Raw genomic sequence first — 23,305 nt, forward strand, 5'->3', positions numbered from 1 at the left:
CGTTGACCCTCCTGCTCCGGTGTTGGTCGAGGGGGAGTTGGAGTATGTGGTGGAGAAGATTTTAGATTCTCGTATTTTGAGACGGAAACTTCAGTACCTGGTCAAATGGAAGGGCTATGGTCAGGAGGATAATTCCTGGGTTTTTGCCTCCGATGTCCATGCGGCCGAGTTGGTTCGTGCCTTTCATTTGGCTCGTCCTGATCGGCCTGGGGGCTCTGGTGAGGGTTCGGTGACCCCTCCTCAAGGGGGGGGTACTGTTGTGAATTCCGTTCTCGAACTCCCTCCAGTGGTCATGAATGGTACTTCGGCGAGTTCTGTCCGTGAACTCCCTCTGGTGGCTGTGAGTGGAACTGCTGGTTCTGAGGTTACTTCCTCAGCTGCCCTCGTTTGCGGCTAGGCTGGCTTCTCTATTTAACTCCACTCAGATCGTTACTCCATGCCAGCTGTCAATGTATCAGTACTGGTTCAGATCTCTCTCGGATCTTTCTGATGACCTGTCTACTCTAGCGAAAGCTAAGTCCCTGCTAGTTCATTTGTTGTTCATTGTGTACTGAATATGTTTCTTAGTGCTTGCTAAGTTCTAGTCCAGCTTGCTAAACATGATATTGCCTTGCTAGCTGGAAGCTCTGGGTTGCAGAGTGGCACCTCCGCACCGTGAGTTGGTGCGGGGGTCTTTTTGCACACTCTGCGTGGCTTTTTGTAGTTTTTTTGTGCTGACCGCATAGATCCCTTTCCTATCCTCAGTCTATCTAGTAAGTCTGGCCTCCTTTGCTGAAACCTGTTTCATCCCTGTGTTTGTGACTTTCCTCTTAACTCACAGTTAATATATGTGGGGGCTGCCTTTACCTTTGGGGAATTCCTCTGAGGCAAGGTAAGGCTTATTTTCCTATCTTTAGGGGTAGTTAGCTCTTAGGCTGTGAAGAGGCGTCTAGGGAGAGTTAGGTACGCTCCACAGCTATTTCTAGTGTGTGTGTTAGGATTAGGATTTGCGGTCAGCAGAGTTCCCACTTCCCAGAGCTTTTCCTGTCTTCTAGTTTAACCATCAGGTCATTCCAGGTGCACCTAACCACCAGGTCCATAACAGTTTTGGTCCTGAGGAGAGATCTTGGGAACCTCGGGAGAATATTGATGCCCCTCGTATTCTATGTAAATTTTTTGCCAGCTTACGTAGGGGGGGTTGTAAGGAGAGGGGTACTGTTACCACTTCCGCCTCTGCTCTGCGTCACCGCTCTTCTGCTGCGGGTCCGGGCGCCTCCACTCTCTTCCCTCGGCTGCAGCACCTGATGCTGTCGCTGCGTGCTCCAGCCGCTCTGGGTCTGGGAGCGCCGGTCCTTCTCTCCCTGCTGCTGCACGTTCCCAGCGATCTACTTCCGGGTCCGGACATCTCAAGTTCTCTCCTTCACTTCCGGTGCCTGACTCTCTGGGGAGTGTGCAGGGTCTGCGCAGGCGCTCTGGTTTCTCCAAAGGGCGCAGGTGCATCTTTTCCGTTTCTCCTTCCTGAGGTCATCCAGGTCAGTACCTCAGCAACCAATCCTGCTCCTGCCCCTGCTATAAGAGGCAGGTTCTCCTGTTCCCCTGTGCCTGATTGTCATTAGCCTTTGCTTTTGCATCTGGCCCCTTCCGCTTCAGTACTGTGTACTTTCTCCGTTAGGTTCTTCGACTTGTCCCTCTGTTTGTTCTCAGCTCCCTTCCAGTTCCCGTTCCTTCCCTTCCCCCGTGTCTTATTTTATCTTTTGTTTTTTCCCTCAGTCTCTCTCCGCTCCGGCTTCCAGTCTTCCTGCTCATCATCTGTCTTCCTGGGCCTCCCGCCAGTACTTCCTCTCCAGCATCGGCAGTCTTCCTTCTTCCTTCTTGGAGCCGTCCCTCTTGGTACTCCACCGTGGGTAAGTGACCTCTGGGCCTGCTCCTGATGGTCCCTGTATAGGGGTCGGTTCCACTCTAGGTCCGCTCGCCCAGGGGTAGGTCTCCCCACGGTCCAGAGGGTCCACTCTAGTCTTCCGTCCAGCCCGTTATACTCATCTTTAGTGATTACAGCTTACTTCTCATTTCTTATAGTGCTCTTGAAATATAATAGCTGCACTGTGATTGGGAAGTTTTTCCTCAGATAGTTATTTTTTAATTAGGAACAATTTTGCTCAATGCCTTTATTTTGTAAATTGGATAAAGTTTTGTTTTCCTTTGTGTGGGCTTTCTATAATTAGTATTTGTTTAAAAAGAAGATCTAAGACCACATTTCGTGCATTTGTCATAATATTGGATTTAATGTGCCGAGGTGCACTTTTACAGTACCATACAATAAAATGTAATTACAGACACTTTGATTTTGATTTATTAACTATAGTTTGTTGTTTTATCTATTCCGTGATCAGCTGACAGATAGCAAAAGAAAAAAAAGCAATTTACAAGTCATTCAATAGTTGTATCCAACTTTATTATCAAAGATGTTAAGGAATTAATAGTTTGCATTGATTACTATGTCTGCAGACACAGATGAAGATGTAATGCTGCTTTTCAGCCTACAAAAATACCCGTTCTCAGAAATATTGTATTGTGACATATCTTGGAGAAGAGTATGGACATCTTTGGAAAACATACATAAGTACGAAAAATGAAGAATTTGATACATGTGACAGTAGTAATACCACCACATATGTCACCATTTTCATAAAATGACATTTTGTAGTGATTAATACAACAAGTCATAATACTCTACAAATGTTATATCACTCTTCTCTATGAAAACTGTATAAAATGTGGACAAAAGATTTGATGATTACAAGCTAAAAATTAAGCATTCTAGTGAAAGCACAACACTTTGGAGAAAACAATGTTGATCCAGGGATATTTACAGAGCAGGGAAGATCATTCATTGCTGTCATCAGGAGCCACAGATCAACAAAACTATAAGATAAAGACAAAGGTTTTAATACTATACATTTAAAACCTAATTTGAGAATAATAATATTCTAAAGAATAATTGTATAAACATCACATTGTGATGTCAGAACCTGAAGATAGCTGTACAGTGCTATGTTTTTAATTGAAAAAGAGGTTCTTCACCAGCTGTGATAAATTACCAAACTTTGTGTCTGAGGCTAGTTTCACACTAGCGTTTACCTGATCTGCGGCGGGCTGCGGACTTCCTCCGTGAAGCCCCGTCCCCGCCGCACCTCTGCTGCTAGCTCCGCCTACTTCTGCATGTGGCCTGTGTACTTATATTTAACATTAGGTATGCAGGTCGTGCCGCAGTATGCGGATGGTGCTGCATGCGTCGTTTTAACGATGCGGAAAAAAAATGCTACATGGCTGCGTCTACGCTGGTCGCCGCATCGTCAAAACGACGCATGCGGCACCATCCGCATACCGCGGCACGACCTGCGTACCTATTGTTAAATATAGGTACACAGGCCGCATGCAGAAGTAGGCGGAGCTAGCGGCGGAGGTGCGGCGGGGGGTGGCGCTTCACGGAGGAAGTCCGCAGCCCGCCGCAGATCAGGTAAACGCTAGTGTGAAACTAGCCTAATCTGCTGAAAAACAATATAATGCACACTTCTGATGCTACACATCTTCTTTATAGGTTAATGGTAGATCATATCAGTTAACTGCGTACATGTGTCTCCCTTAAATTCTTAAAAAAAATAAGACTTGCGACTGTGTTTTTGTATAGTCACTTAAGTCCTTGCTTATCTACTATATTCTACCTATAAATTAAGAAATAGTGAAATAAGTATTGACCACGTCACCAATTTTCTAAGCAAATATATTTCTAATCGTCCTATTGACATGAAATTCTCATCAAATGTTGGTAGCAAGAGAGGTGCAAAAATTCATGGAAAGTCATAACACCAGCTGAAATCTATCAGTAATTAGAAAGCAATCCTGCCACTTAGTGAAAAATAATATCAGTTGTTTCAACTCATGAAGTATAAAAAGGTGCCTCATTACTATGGTGCCACACAAGAAGTATCTCATGATGGCTAAAACCAGTGAGCTGTCTCAAGACCTTCGCAACCTTATTTTTGCAAAAAATACTGATGGCATTAACAAAGTTTCTAAACTACTGAAGATTCCAGTGAGCATTATTGGGGCAATAATGTGGAAGTGGAAAGAACATCATTTCACCATAAACCAGCTATTACCAAATGCTTCCCGCAAGATTTCAGACAGAGGAGATAAAATAATTATTATAAGAATTGTCCAAGAGCCAAAGACTACCTGTGAAGAGTTACAGAAAGACCTGGAATCAGCAGGTACAATTGTTGGAAAAGAAACAACAAGCAATGCACTTAACCTCCATGGCCTGTATGCATGCTCACCACACAAAACTCAACGTCCCAGGAGATCCGGTCTGCATTGCGGTGGGTAAATAGCGATCTTGTATTGTACTATGTATTTATTAATCATTTAGCCATGATCGTTATGATGGTGTGGTTCGGGATCTGATGGGTGCAAAAACTTTGTTAGCACCAATATTTTAGCGATGTCGGTCACCCGCAATTTGCAGGAATATATTTGAGGATTACTTGGTCTCTACAATTATTCATATGATTGGGACATTCATTAGAAACTATTATATATATTAAAAGTAAGATTTAATATTGAAATATTCTAGTGATACTAGTGATCTAAGGTATTTTGTATTGAATTTCCTGGGCACAAGCCTCCTGCTGTTATTTACAATAGTCTTTTAGATATTGCTCTGTATGTCATCTCCTTTTCACCTGTTGTCTGATGATTTTAACAATAAAGTTGTAACAGTTTGATACTTTATTTGACCTAGTATCATCTTTTCTTTGTTTGTGGTTGTGTTATAAACATGATAATAGGTCCCAAGGTCCTTCTTTATACAGGTACAAATTATTAAGTAACTTACATGTACCATGCAGATGCGCCAGATAAGCTGCTCTTATATTCAGCACTATTTTGCATTTTAAAAAATACAGGCCACATATTTGTCAGTGTGGTATTTCCGTGATAGGCCTCATATATCTGCGTGCTCCAAGTTTGGGCATTTTAGATCGGTTTTCTATTGTTTTTTCAGTATTTTACTCTACTTATATACAGCACTATTTTGCACTTAAAAAAATACAGGTCACATATTTGTCAGTGTGGTATTTCCGTGAGAGGCCTTGTATATCTGCGTGCTCCAATTTTGGGCCTTTAGGCCGGTTTTCCACTGTTTTTGCTGTCTGTGACATTACTTATATACAGCACTTTTTTGCATTTAAAAAATACAGGCCACAAAGCAATGTGGTATTTCCGTGACAGGCCTCATATATCTGCTTGCTCCATGTTTGGGAATTTTAGGCTGGTTTTCCACTGTTTTTCAGTCTGTTACTCTACTTATAAACAGCACTATTTTGCATTTAAAGAACACACAGGCCACATATTTGTCAGAATAGTATTTCCGTGACAGGCCTCATATATCTGCGTGCTCAAAGTTTGGGCATTTTAGGCTGGTTTTCCACTGTTATTGCTGTCTGTTACTCTAATTATGAACAGCACTATTTTGCATTAAAAAAAAAATACAGGCCACATATTTGTCAGTGTGGTATTTCTGTGACAGACCTCATGTATCTGCGTGCTCCAAGTTTGGGCATTTTAGGCCGGTTTTCCACTGTTTTGGCTGTCTCTCTCCTTATATACAGCACTAGTAATGAGCGAGCACTAAAATGTTCGGGTACTCGTTGCTCAGGTCAAGCAAATTGGAATACTCGGGTAATCGACCCGAGCAACGAGCCTAATGTAATGTAAGTCTACGGGAGACCAGATTATTTTTACCGCAATCCCCCGGGTGTCCTTTTAAGGTTTAAAAACATCTGAAAATGATGGAAACACTGCTCAAATGAAACAGGAACATCATGGGGATCGCCCCTGGAAGCATTCCTGACTCATAGTTTACAGCTATAAACAATTTTTTCCGAGATTCATGCTATTTTTCCCTGTGCCACCAAAAACACACTAAAACGAAAACAAAACTGATTTTGCTGGGAAATATGTTAAGGCACATACTTTGCAGCTTAATCACTTGCCTGTAAGGCCAAATAATTAACCCCAGACAGAAAATTTCCTCCCCCACTTGGGCTTAGTTCAGGTGCAGCGTTTTTGAAGCGTTTTTCAACTTTAACATTGCTTTCAACCACTACAAAAGCATTCACTGGGAAATGTCATTGTAACATTTAACAACCCTAGCTGACTATGTGGTGTGTGGCACATACGCAGACCCATCTTGTTTCATTTATGAAGGCGGGACTCTTAAAATCACACAGCCTATTTTTACTGGTGCATCAGGCGGTATTAATCTTCTTAAATGGCCATATTTAAACAGTGGGTCTCCTAAACTGTTGTAGCCTATGCTGTGAGTGGATGGGCTGCCAAAAATTACAATGCACCAAAAAACCCATTTCATAAGATGTCCAGGAGGCGCTCATAAAAAAAATGTTGGATTGAATGCAAGGCCTGCCCTGCTACCAATTCATATACTCCCCAATAAGCCTTTGAACCCACATACTGGATGGGCCCATGTAAATCCATTTCACAATATGCATTTTGTACTCCCATACTCCTTTGTTTTGCACATTGGCAGCAAGGCCAGCCCTGCTGCATAGTCATATGCACCCCAATACACCTTTGAACCCACATACTGGATGGCCCATGAAAATCCACTTCACAATATGCATTTTGTACTCCTGTACTCCTTTGTTTTACACATTGGCAGGAAGGCCAGCCCTTCTGCATAGTCATATGTACCACATTACGCTTTTGAACACACAAACTGGATGTGCCCATGAGATTCCACTTCACAATATGCATTTTGTACTCCCGTACTCCTTTGTTTTACACATTGGCAGCTAGGCCAGCACTGCTGCATAGTCATATGCACCCCATTACGCCTTTGAACCCACATACTGGATGGGCCCATGAAAATCCATTTGTATTTTTTAATGGTGTGATGGTTCCATCTTTGCAGAATTATTTACAGGAGAATTTAGCAATTTTATTTGCCATGTTTTTAACACTAAGTTTCAGATACAGCTTTAAAGACGACCAATACTTGCAATACAATACAATTTTTTGCAAAGTACAAAATTCAAGGAATAGAATGTTTGAATAGTATGAGTGCATACACTTTTGTATATGTATTTAACATACAAAGGTTAATAAGTACTGTATAAGGATTAAATACACATAATGAATATGTATATATAAAGATTACGTACTGTAGGGATTTCACTCACTCAGGTGCGATGGCTGACACTCAGGAGGCACGTTCTTGGAAAAGTTCACAGGGTTTATTACCTCATAAACCACATGGCAAAATAACAGCAAACAAATAGCCTTTAGTTCAGGAAAAGAAAAACAAAGTGTCCAGTCATTCCGGCTCAGACCTTGTGCCTTAACACACTCTGGAGGTTAGCACCTCCACACATCTCCTGTGTTAAGCATTTGCCTGTCTTATATAGAGCTAACCACACCCAGTAACCCATCACATGATTAGCCATGTGGTCTGACATCACCACAGGTCCTGGAACACACATATATACATGGTTATATACAACAAAGAAATACTCCGGACTACATTACAGCAACAAGGCACTTATATGGCACATACCTCCCGTCGACTACACACCCTTTAGCCATGCTACAGTACATACAGTATAATTACATCATCAACAAGAGGCTTTTAAACATCATCCGTCAGGAATATCAGAGAAGCAACAGCAAGACAGAGAACCCCTGGGAGATTACCTACACTGCATGGAAGTCCCCAATTATGCAGGTATGAGCACATTGTAGATGTACAGGTACCCCAGTTTTGGCATCTGTCTTAGTCATGATTCTCTTGTCTTATATAGTGATTTACACTATGTAGTAACTCTAGTTTCACCCAGCCCTTCAAGTGGTCAGCTTTCAAGGTTGTATGAAACTGAGATATCATGGAGTCATCAGACGAGGGACCATAAACCCCTAGAATATAAGAGCTACAAGGATTTAGATCACACCACCACAGGCAAAGTTACAGTAAACCTTAATGTTTTACAATGACAAACAGCAAACATATAGAGGCTTAGAACTGTTTGTGAAGTGAATAAATAAACATTTATCAAGATTGTGTCACTATGAGCATTGTCTGTCACATCTGTAAATGTTTTACAAGAAATGCAGCTATGTAATTGTCTGAATGCATTTGGTATACAGTATTTTAATCTGGATTCCAAATCACCATTTGTATATTTGCCATTTGTACATTTGATGCAGCAAAAGTTATGGCTCTCAAGGAGAGAAACTAATATAGTGGACAAAGAAATATTTGTAATGAACTACTGAGCAAAACTAACAGCATTGCTTTATTAAACTTATATGAAGTTTATTGTGTCCAATGTGAGCAACCAGGCAACAAAAAAGGAGCTTTTCAAGTGAGCTTTTTGCGGTACACAAATGTTATGAAGTCTTTGCCAACAAGTATGTGGTTTCATCAAAGGGTGGTACCTTTTTAAAAAATATACTATTGCCATGACAACCCCCCTTGCTCAAAATTCTGTGGCCGGTAAGGAAGGGACATTGCAGGAGACCAAGTTAAGAACTAGGCCTAATGTAGGGGTGTGGGTCTCTGAGACTTGTAATTGAGGTCATGAGCTGAAAAAAAATGCCCCGATGGGGGGTCCTTTTTTTAATAAATGAAATAGTGTAATCACAGCCCCCTCGCCCAAAATTCACCAGCCTATAACAGTACAGAGTACATTCACCCTGGTCATCTAGTGGCAGTTAAAGAAGAAACATTGCAGGAGACAGAGTTAAGAAGTAGGCCCAATGTAGGGGTGTGGGTCTCTGTGACTTGTATTGGAGGGCATGAGCTGAAAAACAATTCCCCAGTGGGGGTCCTGTTGTGAATTTGGTTTCTGGGCTCCCCCGGTGGTTTCTGGTGGTACTGCACTTGTGTGCTTCATCTCCTCTGTTCACCTGTTTCCATCAGGATGTGGGAGTTTTCTATTTAACCTTGCTCCTCAGTCATTTCTATGCCGGCCAACAATGTTACCAGAAGCCTTTCTGTTGCATGTTCCTGCTCCTAGACTACTATCAGCTAAGTTGGACTTGTAGTCCTAAGTTTGTTTTGCATTTTTGTTCCAGTTCTCTGTGATTGATTATTTCTGAGGCTGGAAGCTCTTGTGAGCTGAAATTGCCACTCTGGTGTCATGAGTTGATATTAGAGTCTTAAAGTAATTTCAGGATGGTGTTTTGAAAGGGTTTTCAGCTGACTGTGAAGTTCCCTTTTCTGTCTTCCTACTATCTAGTAAGCGGACCTCAATTTGCTAAACCTATCTTCATACTTCGTATGTCAATTTCCTCTGAAATCACCGACAATATATGTGGGGGCTACTGTCTGCCTTTTGGGAAAAATTTCTCTAGAGGTAAGCCAGGTCTGTATTTTCCTCTGCTAGGGTCAGTCAGTTCTCCGGCTGGCGCTGGGCGTCTAGGGATAAAACGTAGGCACGCTACCCGGCCACTGTTAGTTGTACGGTAGGTTTAGCTCACAGTCAGCTCGAGTTCCCATCTTCCAAGAGCTAGTCCTTTTTGTATGCTTTACTATGTTCTCTTGCCATTGAGAACCATGACAGTTTGGCCGGCCAAGGGTTAAAATAATTGGCAGAAGAAAGGAGAGAAAAGAACCCTGCAGAGAATTTTTTTTTTTTTTCCTGAGTTTGCTCATTAGTTGATTCACTTGCATCTCTGCTTACTGTAGCCTTCGTCTCTCTCTCCTTCTAATCCTTGAATGGTTCTGATTTCACCTGATTAATATGGATCCTCAGAGTTTAGCTACAGGTTTGGATAATCTCGCTGTGAAGGTTCAAAGTTTACACGATTTTGTTATTCATGCTCCTATATCTGAACCTAGAATTCCTTTACCTGAATTTTTCTCCGGGGATAGATCTCGCTTCCAGAATTTCAAACATAATTGTAAATTATTTTTGTCTCTGAGATCTCGCTCCGCTGGAGATCCTGCACAGCAGGTCAGGATTGTAATTTCCTTGCTCCGGGGCGACCCTCAGGACTGGGCATTTGCTTTGGCACCAGGGGATCCTGCGTTGCTCAATGTGGATGCGTTTTTCCTGGCTTTGGGGTTGCTTTATGAGGAACCTCATTTGGAGATTCAGGCTGAAAAAGCCTTAATGGCCCTGTCTCAAGGGCAGGATGAGGCTGAAATATACTGCCAAAAATTTCGTAAGTGGTCTGTGCTTACTCAGTGGAATGAGTGCGCCCTGGCGGCGAATTTCAGAGAGGGTCTCTCTGATGCCATTAAGGATGTTATGGTGGGGTTCCCTGTGCCTACAGGTCTGAATGAGTCCATGACAATGGCTATTCAGATTGATCGGCGTTTGCGGGAGCGCAAACCTGTGCACCATTTGGCAGTGTCTACTGAGAAGGCGCCAGAGATTATGCAATGTGATAGAATTCTGTCCAGAAGCGAACGACAGAATTTTAGGCGAAAAAATGGGTTATGCTTCTATTGTGGTGATTCAACTCATGTTATATCAGCATGCTCTAAACGTACTAAGAAGGTTGATAAGTCTGTTTCAATTGGCATTTTACAGTCTAAGTTTATTCTATCTGTGACCCTGATTTGCTCTTTATCGTCTATTACCGCGGACGCCTATGTCGACTCTGGCGCCGCTTTGAGTCTTATGGATTGGTCCTTTGCCAAACGCTGTGGGTTTGATTTAGAGCCTCTGGAAGTTCCTATACCTCTGAAGGGTATTGACTCCACGCCATTGGCTAGTAATAAACCACAATACTGGACACAAGTAAATATGCGTATTAATCCGGATCACCAGGAGATTATTCGCTTCCTTGTGTTGTATAATCTACATGATGTGTTGGTGCTTGGATTGCCATGGCTGCAATCTCATAACCCAGTCCTCGACTGGAAAGCAATGTCTGTGTTAAGCTGGGGATGTCAGGGGACTCATGGGGACGTACCTTTGGTTTCCATTTCGTCATCTATTCCCTCTGAGATTCCGGAATTTTTATCTGATTATCGTGACGTTTTTGAGGAGCCTAAAATTGGTTCACTACCTCCGCACAGAGAGTGCGATTGTACTATAGATCTGATTCCGGGCAGTAAGTTTCCAAAGGGTCGTTTATTTAATTTATCTGTGCCTGAACATGCTGCTATGCGGGAATATATTAAGGAGTCCTTGGAAAAGGGACATATTCGTCCTTCGTCATCTCCCTTAGGAGCCGGTTTTTTCTTTGTATCTAAAAAAGATGGCTCTTTGAGGCCGTGTATTGATTATCGGCTTTTGAATAAAATCACGGTTAAATATCAGTATCCTTTGCCACTGCTTACTGATTTGTTTGCTCGAATAAAGGGGGCCAAGTGGTTCTCTAAGATTGATCGTCGTGGGGCGTATAATTTAGTGCGAATTAAGCAGGGGGATGAGTGGAAAACCGCATTTAATACGCCTGAGGGCCATTTTGAGTATTTAGTAATGCCTTTTGGTCTTTCAAATGCCCCTTCAGTCTTTCAGTCCTTTATGCATGACATTTTCCGTGAATATTTGGATAAATTTTTGATTGTGTATCTGGATGATATTTTGATTTTTTCGGATGACTGGGACTCTCATGTCCAACAGGTCAGGAGGGTTTTTCAGGTTTTGCGCTCTAATTCCTTGTGTGTAAAGGGTTCTAAGTGCGTTTTTGGGGTTCAAAAGATTTCGTTTTTGGGGTACATTTTTTCCCCCTCTTCCATTGAGATGGACCCTGTCAAGGTTCAGGCTATTTGTGATTGGACGCAACCCTCTTCTCTTAAGAGCCTTCAGAAGTTTTTGGGCTTTGCTAATTTTTATCGTCGATTTATAACTGGTTTTTCTGATGTCGCTAAACCGTTGACTGATTTGACTAAGAAGGGTGCTGATGTTGCTGAGTGGTCCCCTGCTGCTGTGGAGGCCTTTCGGGAGCTTAAGCGCCGCTTTTCTTCCGCCCCTGTATTGCGTCAGCCTGATGTTACTCTTCCTTTTCAGGTTGAGGTCGACGCTTCAGAAATCGGAGCTGGGGCGGTTTTGTCGCAGAAAAGTTCCGACTGCTCCGTGATGAGACCTTGTGCGTTCTTTTCTCGTAAGTTTTCGCCCGCTGAGCGAAATTATGATATTGGTAATCGGGAGCTCTTGGCTATGAAGTGGGCTTTTGAGGAGTGGCGTCATTGGCTTGAGGGGGCTAGACATCAGGTGGTGGTATTGACCGACCACAAGAATTTGATTTATCTTGAGTCCGCCAGGCGCCTGAATCCTAGACAGGCGCGCTGGTCGTTATTTTTCTCTCGGTTTAATTTTGTGGTTTCTTACCTACCGGGTTCTAAAAATGTGAAGGCGGATGCCCTTTCTAGGAGTTTTGAGCCTGATTCCCCTGGTAATTCTGAACCTACAGGTATCCTTAAGGATGGAGTGATATTATCTGCTGTTTCCCCAGATTTGCGACGGGTCTTGCAGGAGTTTCAGGCGGATAGACCTGATCGTTGCCCGCCTGGTAGATTGTTTGTTCCTGATGATTGGACCAGTAGAGTCATCTCGGAGGTCCATTCTTCTGCGTTAGCAGGTCATCCTGGAATCTTTGGTACCAGGGATTTGGTGGCTAGGTCCTTCTGGTGGCCTTCCCTGTCACGAGATGTGCGAGGTTTTGTGCAGTCTTGTGATGTTTGTGCTCGGGCCAAGCCTTGTTGTTCTCGGGTTAGTGGATTGTTGTTATCCTTGCCTATTCCGAAGAGGCCTTGGACTCACATCTCCATGGATTTTATTTCTGATCTCCCTGTTTCTCAGAAGATGTCTGTCATCTGGGTGGTGTGTGACCGTTTCTCTAAGATGGTCCATTTGGTTCCCTGTTGTGAATTTGGATTCTGGGCTCCCCCGGTGGCTACTGGTGGAATTGAACTTGTGACATCATCTTCCCTGTTCACCTGTTCTGATTAGATCTGGGTGTCGCTATATAACCTGGCTTCTCTGTTAGATGCTTGCCGGTCAACAATGTTATCAGAAGCCTCTCTGTGCTTGTTCCTGCTCCCAGACATCTACTAGATAAGTTGGACATTCGTCCATGTTTTGTTTTTGTATTTTGGTTCCAGTTCACAGCTGCAGTTTCGTTACTGTGTCTGGAAAGCTCTTGTTGATCAGGAATTGCCACTCTGGTATTATGAGTTAATGCCAGAGTCCTAAAGTAATTTCTGGATGTGTTTTGTTAGGGTTTTCTACTGACCATGAAAGTATGCTTTCTGTCTTCTGCTATCTAGAAAGCGGACCTCAAATTTGCTAAAACTATTTTCCTGCTGCGTTTGTTGTTTCATCTCATATCACCGCCAATATATGTGGGGGGCTTCTGTCTCCTTTTTTTTGGGCATTTCTCTAGAGGTGAGTCAGGTCTTATATTTCCCTCTGCTAGCATTATTAGTTCTCCGGCCGGCGCTGGGCATATAGGGATAAAAAGTAGGACATGCTACCTGGCTACTTCTAGATGATGCGGTAGGTTTAGTTCATGGTCAGTATAGTTACATCTTCCAAGAGCTTGTTCCTATAGAGGCTTATGCTAGTTCTCTGGCCATGGAGATCATGACAGTTTGACCGGCCACTAAAGGGTTAAAATCCTTGGCTGAGAAAGGAGAGAAATAAGAAGTCTGCTGAGAGTTTTTTTTTTTTTTTTTTTTTTTTTTTTTTCTGTGCTCTTAATTGGATCACTTGCCAGTCTGTCTATGCTGCAGTCTTTCTTTTTTTTCTCTCTCCTTATAATCTTTGAATGGCTTTGTGTTCACCTGTTAATAATGGATCTTCAGAGTGTAACTGCAGGTTTGAATAATCTCACCACGAAAGTACAAAATTTGCAAGATTTTGTTATTCATGCTCCGGTATCTGAGCCGAGAATTCCTTTGCCGGAATTCTTCTCAGGGAATAGATCTAGCTTTCAGAATTTTAGAAATAATTGTAAGCTATTTTTGTCCCTGAAATCTCGTTCTGCTGGAGACCCTGCACAGCAGGTTGGGATTGTGATTTCCTTGCTCCGCGGCGACCCTCAAGACTGGGCTTTTGCATTGGCACCAGGGGATCCTGCGTTGCGCAATGTGGATGCGTTTTTTTTGGCCTTGGGCTTGCTGTAAGAGGAACCCAATTTGTGTCTAGATTTTGGCGGGCATTTTGTGCTAGGATGGGCATAGATTTGTCTTTTTCGTCTGCTTTTCACCCTCAGACTAATGGCCAGACCGAGCGGACTAATCAGACCCTGGAGACATATCTGAGGTGTTTTGTGTCTGCTGACCAGGATGATTGGGTTGCTTTTTTGCCATTGGCGGAGTTCGCCCTCAATAATCGGGCCAGCTCTGCCACCTTGGTTTCCCCGTTTTTCTGTAATTCGGGGTTCCATCCTCGATTTTCCTCCGGTCAGATGGAATCCTCGGATTGTCCTGGAGTGGATGCGGTGGTGGAGAGATTGCATCATATCTGGGGGCAGGTGATGGACAATTTAAAGTTGTCCCAGGAGAAGACTCAGCTTTTTGCCAACCGTCACCGTCGTGTTGGTCCTCGGCTTTGTGTTGGAGATTTGGTGTGGTTGTCTTCTCGTTTTGTCCCTATGAGGGTCTCATCTCCTAAGTTTAAGCCTCGGTTCATCGGTCCGTATAAAATATTGGAGATTCTTAACCCTGTTTCCTTCCGTTTGGACCTCCCTGCATCCTTTTCTATTCATAACGTTTTTCATCGGTCGTTATTGCGCAGGTATGAGGCACCGGTTGTGCCTTCCGTTGAGCCTCCTGCTCCGGTGTTGGTTGAGGGTGAGTTGGAGTACGTTGTGGAAAAAATCCTAGACTCCCGTGTTTCCAGACGGAGACTCCAGTATCTGGTCAAGTGGAAGGGATATGGCCAGGAGGATAATTCTTGGGTCACTGCATCTGATGTTCATGCCTCTGATCTGGTTCGTGCCTTTCATAGGGCCCATCCTGATCGCCCTGGTGGTTCTGGTGAGGGTTCGGTGCCCCCTCCTTGAGGGGGGGGTACTGTTGTGAATTTGGATTCTGGGCTCCCCCGGTGGCTACTGGTGGAATTGAACTTGTGACATCATCTTCCCTGTTCACCTGTTCTGATTAGATCTGGGTGTCGCTATATAACCTGGCTTCTCTGTTAAGGCCCCGTCTCACATAGCGAGATCGCTAGCGAGATCGCTGCTGAGTCACAAGTTTTGTGACGCAACAGCGACCTCCATAGCGATCTCGCTATGTGTGACACGTACCAGCGATCAGGCCCCTGCTGCGAGATCGCTGGTCGTGTCGGAATGGCCTGGACCTTTTTTTGGTCGTTGAGGCCCCGCTGACATTGCTGAATCGGTGTGTGTGACACCGATCCAGCGATGTCTTCACTGGTAACCAGGGTAAACATCGGGTTACTAAGCGCAGGGCCGCGCTTAGTAACCCGATGTTTACCCTGGTTACCAGCGTAAATGTAAAAAAAAACAAACAGTACATACTCGCCTTCTGATGTCCGTCAGGTCCCTTGCCGTCTGCTTCCTGCTCTCACTGACTGCCGGCCGTACAGTGAGAAGTGAGAGCACAGCAGTGACGTCACCGCTGCGCTCTCAGTGTACGGCGGCTCAGTCAGAGCAGGAAGCAGACGGCAAGGGACCTGGACACCGAAAGGCGAGTATGTAGTGTTTGTTTTTTTTGGTAACCAGGGTAAACATCGGGTTACTAAGCGCGGCCCTGCGCTTAGTAACCCGATGTTTACCCTGGTTACCGGGTGCTGCAGGGGGACTTCGGCATCGTTGATGACAGTTTCAACGATGCCGAAGTCGTTCCCCTGATCGTTGGTCGCTGGGGAGAGCGGTCTGTGTGACAGCTCCCCAGCGACCACACAGCGACTTACCAACGATCACGGCCAGGTCGTATCGCTGGTCGTGATCGTTGGTAAATCGCTTAGTGAGACGGGGCCTTTAGATGCTTGCCGGTCAACAATGTTATCAGAAGCCTCTCTGTGCTTGTTCCTGCTCCCAGACATCTACTAGATAAGTTGGACATTCGTCCATGTTTTGTTTTTGTATTTTGGTTCCAGTTCACAGCTGCAGTTTCGTTACTGTGTCTGGAAAGCTCTTGTTGATCAGGAATTGCCACTCTGGTATTATGAGTTAATGCCAGAGTCCTAAAGTAATTTCTGGATGTGTTTTGTTAGGGTTTTCTACTGACCATGAAAGTATGCTTTCTGTCTTCTGCTATCTAGAAAGCGGACCTCAAATTTGCTAAAACTATTTTCCTGCTGCGTTTGTTGTTTCATCTCATATCACCGCCAATATATGTGGGGGGCTTCTGTCTCCTTTTTTTTGGGCATTTCTCTAGAGGTGAGTCAGGTCTTATATTTCCCTCTGCTAGCATTATTAGTTCTCCGGCCGGCGCTGGGCATATAGGGATAAAAAGTAGGACATGCTACCTGGCTACTTCTAGATGATGCGGTAGGTTTAGTTCATGGTCAGTATAGTTACATCTTCCAAGAGCTTGTTCCTATAGAGGCTTATGCTAGTTCTCTGGCCATGGAGATCATGACAGTTCCCTTGCCTAAATTGCCTTCTTCATCCGAGCTGGTTCCTCTGTTTTTTCAAAATGTGGTGCGCTTGCATGGTATTCCGGAGAATATCGTTTCTGACAGGGGAACCCAATTCGTGTCTAGATTTTGGCGAGCGTTCTGTGCTAGGATGGGCATTGATTTGTCTTTTTCGTCTGCTTTCCACCCTCAGACTAATGGCCAGACCAAGCGAACTAATCAGACCTTGGAGACTTATTTGAGGTATTTTGTGTCTGCGGATCAGGATGATTGGGTTGCCTTTTTGCCCTTGGCGGAGTTTGCCCTCAATAATCGGGCTAGTTCTGCCACCTTGGTTTCTCCTTTCTTCTGTAATTCGGGGTTTCATCCTCGTTTCTCTTCCGGTCAGGTGGAGTCTTCGGATTGTCCTGGAGTGGATGCTGTGGTGGAGAGGTTGCATCAGATTTGGGGGCATGTGGTGGACAATTTGAAGTTGTCCCAGGAGAAGACTCAGCATTTTGCCAACCGCCGTCGTCGTGTTGGTCCTCGTCTTTGTGTTGGGGACTTGGTGTGGTTATCTTCTCGTTTTGTCCCTATGAAGGTTTCTTCTCCTAAGTTTAAGCCTCGGTTCATCGGCCCGTACAAGATATTGGAGATTCTTAACCCTGTGTCCTTTCGTTTGGACCTCCCTGCATCTTTTTCTATTCATAATGTCTTCCATCGGTCATTGTTGCGCAGGTATGAGGTACCGGTTGTGCCTTCCGTTGAGCCTCCTGCTCCGGTGTTGGTTGAGGGTGAGTTGGAGTACGTTGTCGAGAAGATCTTGGACTCCCGTGTTTCCAGACGGAGACTTCAGTATCTGGTCAAGTGGAAGGGCTACGGTCAGGAGGATAACTCTTGGGTGACAGCCTCTGATGTTCATGCCTCCGATTTGGTCCGTGCCTTTCATAGGGCTCATCCTGATCGCCCTGGTGGTTCTGGTGAGGGTTCGGTGCCCCCTCCTTGAGGGGGGGGTACTGTTGTGAATTTGGTTTCTGGGCTCCCCCGGTGGTTTCTGGTGGTACTGCACTTGTGTGCTTCATCTCCTCTGTTCACCTGTTTCCATCAGGATGTGGGAGTTTTCTATTTAACCTTGCTCCTCAGTCATTTCTATGCCGGCCAACAATGTTACCAGAAGCCTTTCTGTTGCATGTTCCTGCTCCTAGACTACTATCAGCTAAGTTGGACTTGTAGTCCTAAGTTTGTTTTGCATTTTTGTTCCAGTTCTCTGTGATTGATTATTTCTGAGGCTGGAAGCTCTTGTGAGCTGAAATTGCCACTCTGGTGTCATGAGTTGATATTAGAGTCTTAAAGTAATTTCAGGATGGTGTTTTGAAAGGGTTTTCAGCTGACTGTGAAGTTCCCTTTTCTGTCTTCCTACTATCTAGTAAGCGGACCTCAATTTGCTAAACCTATCTTCATACTTCGTATGTCAATTTCCTCTGAAATCACCGACAATATATGTGGGGGCTACTGTCTGCCTTTTGGGAAAAATTTCTCTAGAGGTAAGCCAGGTCTGTATTTTCCTCTGCTAGGGTCAGTCAGTTCTCCGGCTGGCGCTGGGCGTCTAGGGATAAAACGTAGGCACGCTACCCGGCCACTGTTAGTTGTGCGGTAGGTTTAGCTCACAGTCAGCTCGAGTTCCCATCTTCCAAGAGCTAGTCCTTTTTGTATGCTTTACTATGTTCTCTTGCCATTGAGAACCATGACAGGGTCCTTTTTTTAATAAATGAAATAGTGCCATCACAGCTCTTTTGCCCAAAATTCACCGGCCTATAACAGTACAGAGCACGTTCAACCCCGGTCATCTAGTGGTTCTGGATGATGAGGATGAGGATAAGGAGGAATATAAGAACAAACAGACCAAATCTGGAAGCGTATACCCATGTGTGGTTGTGAAGAGGTGCATGAGAATACACCTCCCCAAAACAGAGAATGTATATGAGGTTATGTTTCGCTGTTTTCACTTGGTGGTGTACAGTGGTCTTTCCCAATCCAGCCCTTGTTCATTTTTATAAGAGTCAGCAAGTCAGCATTTTCAGTTGACAGGTGGATTCGCTTATCTGTTATAATTCCACCAGCGGCACTAGAAACCCGCTCTAACAGAACGCTAGCAGCAGGGCAGGCCAGGACCTCCAAGGCGTAGAGAGCCAGTTGATGCCACATGTCCAGCTTGGATACCCAATAATTAAAAGGCACAGAGGAATCACGGAGGACGTTTGTACGATCTGCAAGGTATGCCCTCACCATTCCCAAACATTGCCTTTCTTGTGACAGCAACCCTTGCCTCTGTGCCGTCACAATGGGAGGGTGCAAGGGCCCTCTGGTACTGCAACATTTTAGTACCCCTCTCTGCCTCTTGCAGAAGAAATTGAAAGTTCTCATTGTGGCATGGGTCTAGAAGTGTCACCAACCAGTAATGAGTGTCACCCAAAATTTTTATAATGCGAGGGTCACGTGAAACGCAGCGCAACATAAAATCAGCCATGCATGCCAGACTGCTAACAGGCAAGACTTCCGTGTCCTCACCAACAGGTCAGCTGACCATGGTGTCCTCCTCCTCCTCATCCTCTTCCTCCTCCTCCCTGCCCAGGGGCCATCCCCGCTGAATAGACGGTATGACAGCTGTGCTTTTTGTACTGTCTATAGCTCATCAAAGTAGCTCCTGTTTTTCCTCCTCCTCCTCATTGCCTACCAAACCACGCTGAGAAGACATGAGGCTGGGCTGAGTGTAATCCCCCTGTATAGTTCCTTGCTCCATATCCTCATGCTCTGCCTGCAATGCATCCTCTTTTATTGTGAGCAGAGAGGTTTTCAGAATGCTGAGAAGCGGGGTGGTGACGCTAATTATGGCGTCATCGCCGCTCACCATTTTGGTGCAGTCCTCAAAGTTTTTGAGGATGGTACATACTGTATGTCTGACATACATGTCCACTCCTGAGGTCTTATGTGTGGAGTCTGAACTGAATATCGATGACCTTGTTGATGTTGGTAGTCAGCAACTTCCTTCTTCTGCTCACAAATCCTTTCCAACATATGCAACGCAGAGTTCCAGCGCATGGGGACATCACACACCAGTCGGTGAGCTGGAAGCTGCAAAAGCTGCTGAAGCATGGCAACGGCGGCTGAAGCTGTAGCTGAATTTCTAAAATGGGCAGACAGACGGCGTACTTTCACTAGCAGATCTGGCAGCTCTGGTTAGCTTTTCAGAAAACGTTGAACCACGAGGTTAACAACATGGGATAAGCAAGGTACGTGTGTGAGCTCAAATTACCCCAGAGCCTCCACCAGGTTCCAGCCATTGTCACACACGACCATGACTGGTTGTAGGTTCAGCAGTTTCATCCAAATATCTGACTGCTCTTTCAGCGCTGTCCACAACTCTTCTGCATTGTGCGGTTTGTCACCTATGCAGATTAGCTTCAGCACAGCCTGTTGCCGCTTGGCTGAGGCAGTGCTGCAATGCTTCCAGCTTCAGACTGATGTGTTGATTTCAGAGATGGAGGATGAAGAGGGGGAGGAGGAGCTGGAGCTGTAGACAGTGGGGGCAACCCTGATTGACGTAGTGACAGCAATCTTCGGCGTAGGGAGGATGTGTTCCATCCCAAGGTCCGACTGGATCCCGGCCTCCACTATATTAACCCAGTGTGCCGTCAGTGAGATGTATCTTCCCTGCCCACAAGCACTTGTCCACGTGTCCGTGGTTAAGTGGACTTTCCCTGTAACAGCATTGGTGAGGACATGGGTAATGTTGTGGGACACATGCTGTTGTAATGCCGGTACAGCACACCAGGAGAAATAGTGGCAACTGGGGACCGAGTACCTTGGGACGGCTGCCGCAATCAGGTTGCAGAAATCTGCTGTCTCAACGAGTCTAAGAGGCAACATTTCGAGCGCAAGCAGAAGAGAAATGTTACAATTTATGACTGTGACCTGTGGGGCGTTGGCTGGGTATTTCTGCTTGCATTCCAAAGAATGGGGTATAGCCTACTGAAGGCTGTGCTGGGACAAGGAGGTAGACGGGCTTGATGATGGTGCTGCTTGACTGTGGGCAACAACATGTGCAGGGCTAGAAGCATCTTCACATGCACGGTGGACTGGGGATGGATTCTATGCAAAACAATGGAAGAAGCAGTAGTGTCACCTGTAGACAGTGTTCCTGGAGCTTGGGGTTCAGTACACAAAGTCATGTGCCTGATCATGCTGGTGGTGGCAGGCTGATTGTTTTGCTACCACTGCTGATGCGGGCATGGCAAGTGCTGCAAATGGTGTTGTGAACTGTGTTTCTGGGCTCCCTCTGGTGGTCACTAACGGTATTGTGTTAGGCATGTCTTGTTGCAGGCCTGAGCTCCAGCTGTGTCGTTAAGCAGTGGGTGTTCCCTATTTAAGTCTCCTCTGGACTCAGTCTCTTGCCTGGCATCATTGTTTCCAGACCTATATGGTCTCCTCCGGATTCCTTTCAGTCTGTCTCATGCAAGAAAAGCTAAGTCCGTTTGGTATAATTTGAATCGTTTGCATTTTTCAGTGTTTTTGTCCAGCTTGCTTAATATTTGATTTTCTGGCTCGCTGGAAGCTCTAGGGGGCTGATATTCTCCCTCCGCACCGTCAGTCGGTGTGGGGGTTCTTGAATGTTCAGCGTGGATGTTTTTGTAGGGTTTTCTGCTGACCGCATAGTCCACTATCTATTTTCTGCCTATCAAGACTAGTGGGCCTCACTTTGTTGAATCTAGTTCATCTCTACGTTTGTGTTTTCCTCTTGCCTCACCGTTACTATTTGTTGGGGGCTTTCTATATCTTTGGGGTTCAATTTCTCTGGAGGCAAGTGAGGTCTTATTTTCCCTCTAGGGGTAGTCAGTTCTCCGGCTGGCTCGAGACGTCTAGAACCAACGTAGGCACGTTCACCGGCTGCTTCTAGTTGTGTGTGTTAGGATCAGGTATGCGGTTAGCCCAGTTTCCACCTCCCTAGAGCAGTATTTATGTTTTTGCTATCTTGCCGGAATATCAGAGATCCTCTACCACTGGGATCATATCATAACAGTATGCCAGGCCAAAAGAAAATGTTTATTGCATCGCAGAAGCGGGATTAAAAAGAAGTTCTGAGTTTTTTTGTTTTTTTTGTTGCTGCAGTTTGCCTAGCTTCTTCCATCCCCTTTTTTCTCTGAGTGGCTGGAACTCTGCTGCAGATATGAATGTCCAGACTCTGACTTCTAGTGTGGATCAGCTTGCTGCTAGGGTGCAAAGCATTCAGGATTTTGTTATCCATAGCCCTATGTCTGAACCAAAAATACCTATTCCTGAGCCGTTTTTTGGAGATAGATCTAAGTTCCTGAATTTTAGGAATAATTGCAAATTGTTTCTGTCTCTGAAACCTCGTTCCTCTGGTGATTCCGCTCAGCAAGTTAAGATTGTTATTTCCTTCTTGCGCGGCGACCCTCAAGATTGGGCCTTCTCTCTGGCGCCAGGAGATTCTGCATTGGTGAATGTTGATGCGTTTTTCCTGGCACTTGGTTTGCTTTATGAGGAGCCTAGTCTTGAAAATCAGGCTGAAAAGATGTTGCTGGCTATCTCTCAGGGTCAGGACGAAGCTGAGGTATATTGTCAAAAATTTCGGAAATGGTCCGTGCTTACTCAATGGAATGAGTGTGCACTGGCCGCAAATTTCAGAAATGGTCTTTCTGAAGCCATTAAAGATGTGATGGTGGGGTTTCCTATCCCTACAGGTCTGAATGATTCAATGGCTCTGGCCATTCAAATTGATCGACGTTTGCGGGAGCGCAAATCTGTTAATCCTTTGGCGGTGCTGTCTGAACGGTCACCTGATTCTATGCAATGTGACAGAATTCTGACCAGAGTCGAGCGACAAAATCATAGACGTCAAAATGGGTTGTGTTTCTACTGTGGTGATTCAACACATGTTATCTCAGCATGCTCTAAACGCTTAAAAAAAATTGTTAATCCTGTCGCCATGGGTACTTTTCAGCCTAAGTTTATTTTGTCTGTGACTTTAATTTGTTCATTATCTTCTTACTCAGTTATGGCTTTTGTGGATTCTGGTGCTGCTTTAAGTCTGATGGATTTGTCGTTTGCCAAGCGCTGCGGTTTTGTCCTGGAGCCTTTGGAAAATCCTATTCCTCTTAGAGGAATTGATTCTACGCCATTGGCAGAGAATAAACCTCAGTATTGGATGCAAGTGACCATGTGCATGACTCCTGTACATCAGGAGGTGATTCGTTTTCTGGTACTGCATAAAATGCATGATGTTGTCGTTTTGGGTCTGCCATGGTTACAGGCCCATAATCCAGTTTTAGATTGGAAAGCTATGACTGTGTCTAGTTGGGGGTGTCAGGGGATTCATTGCGATTCTCCATTGGTGTCTATTGCTTCTTCTACTCCTTCTGAGATCCCTGAGTTTTTGTCAGACTTTCAGGATGTATTTAATGAGGCCAGGTCCAGTGCCCTTCCTCCTCATAGGGACTGTGATTGTGCTATAGATTTGATTCCTGGTAGTAAGTTTCCTAAGGGACGACTCTTTAATTTATCTGTGCCAGAGCATGCCACGATGCGGAGTTATATAAAGGAGTCTTTGGAGAAGGGACATATTCGCCCATCCTCTTCTCCTCTTGGTGCAGGATTCTTTTTTGTGGGCAAGAAAGACGGGTCTTTGAGACCTTGCATAGATTATCGTCTTCTGAATAAGATCACGGTTAAATTTCAGTATCCTTTGCCAT

General features: G+C 44.8%; 1 protein-coding gene across 2 annotated transcripts in view; it reads right to left on the minus strand.

The window, feature by feature from the left end:
• Positions 1 to 2,624: 2,624 nt before the first annotated feature.
• LOC143815892 (transcription elongation factor A protein 3-like) overlaps positions 2,625 to 23,305 on the minus strand; it is a 531,124-nt gene continuing 510,443 nt past the window's right edge. For both annotated transcript variants that reach the window (XM_077295629.1, XM_077295627.1), the window contains one exon: positions 2,625 to 2,901. In XM_077295629.1, coding sequence (XP_077151744.1) covers positions 2,893 to 2,901 — 9 coding nt within the window. In that variant the 3' untranslated portion in view covers positions 2,625 to 2,892. The remainder of the gene's footprint in view (positions 2,902 to 23,305) is intronic.

Source organism: Ranitomeya variabilis, chromosome 3 (assembly GCF_051348905.1).
Source record: "Ranitomeya variabilis isolate aRanVar5 chromosome 3, aRanVar5.hap1, whole genome shotgun sequence".
NCBI lineage: Eukaryota > Metazoa > Chordata > Amphibia > Anura > Dendrobatidae > Ranitomeya > Ranitomeya variabilis.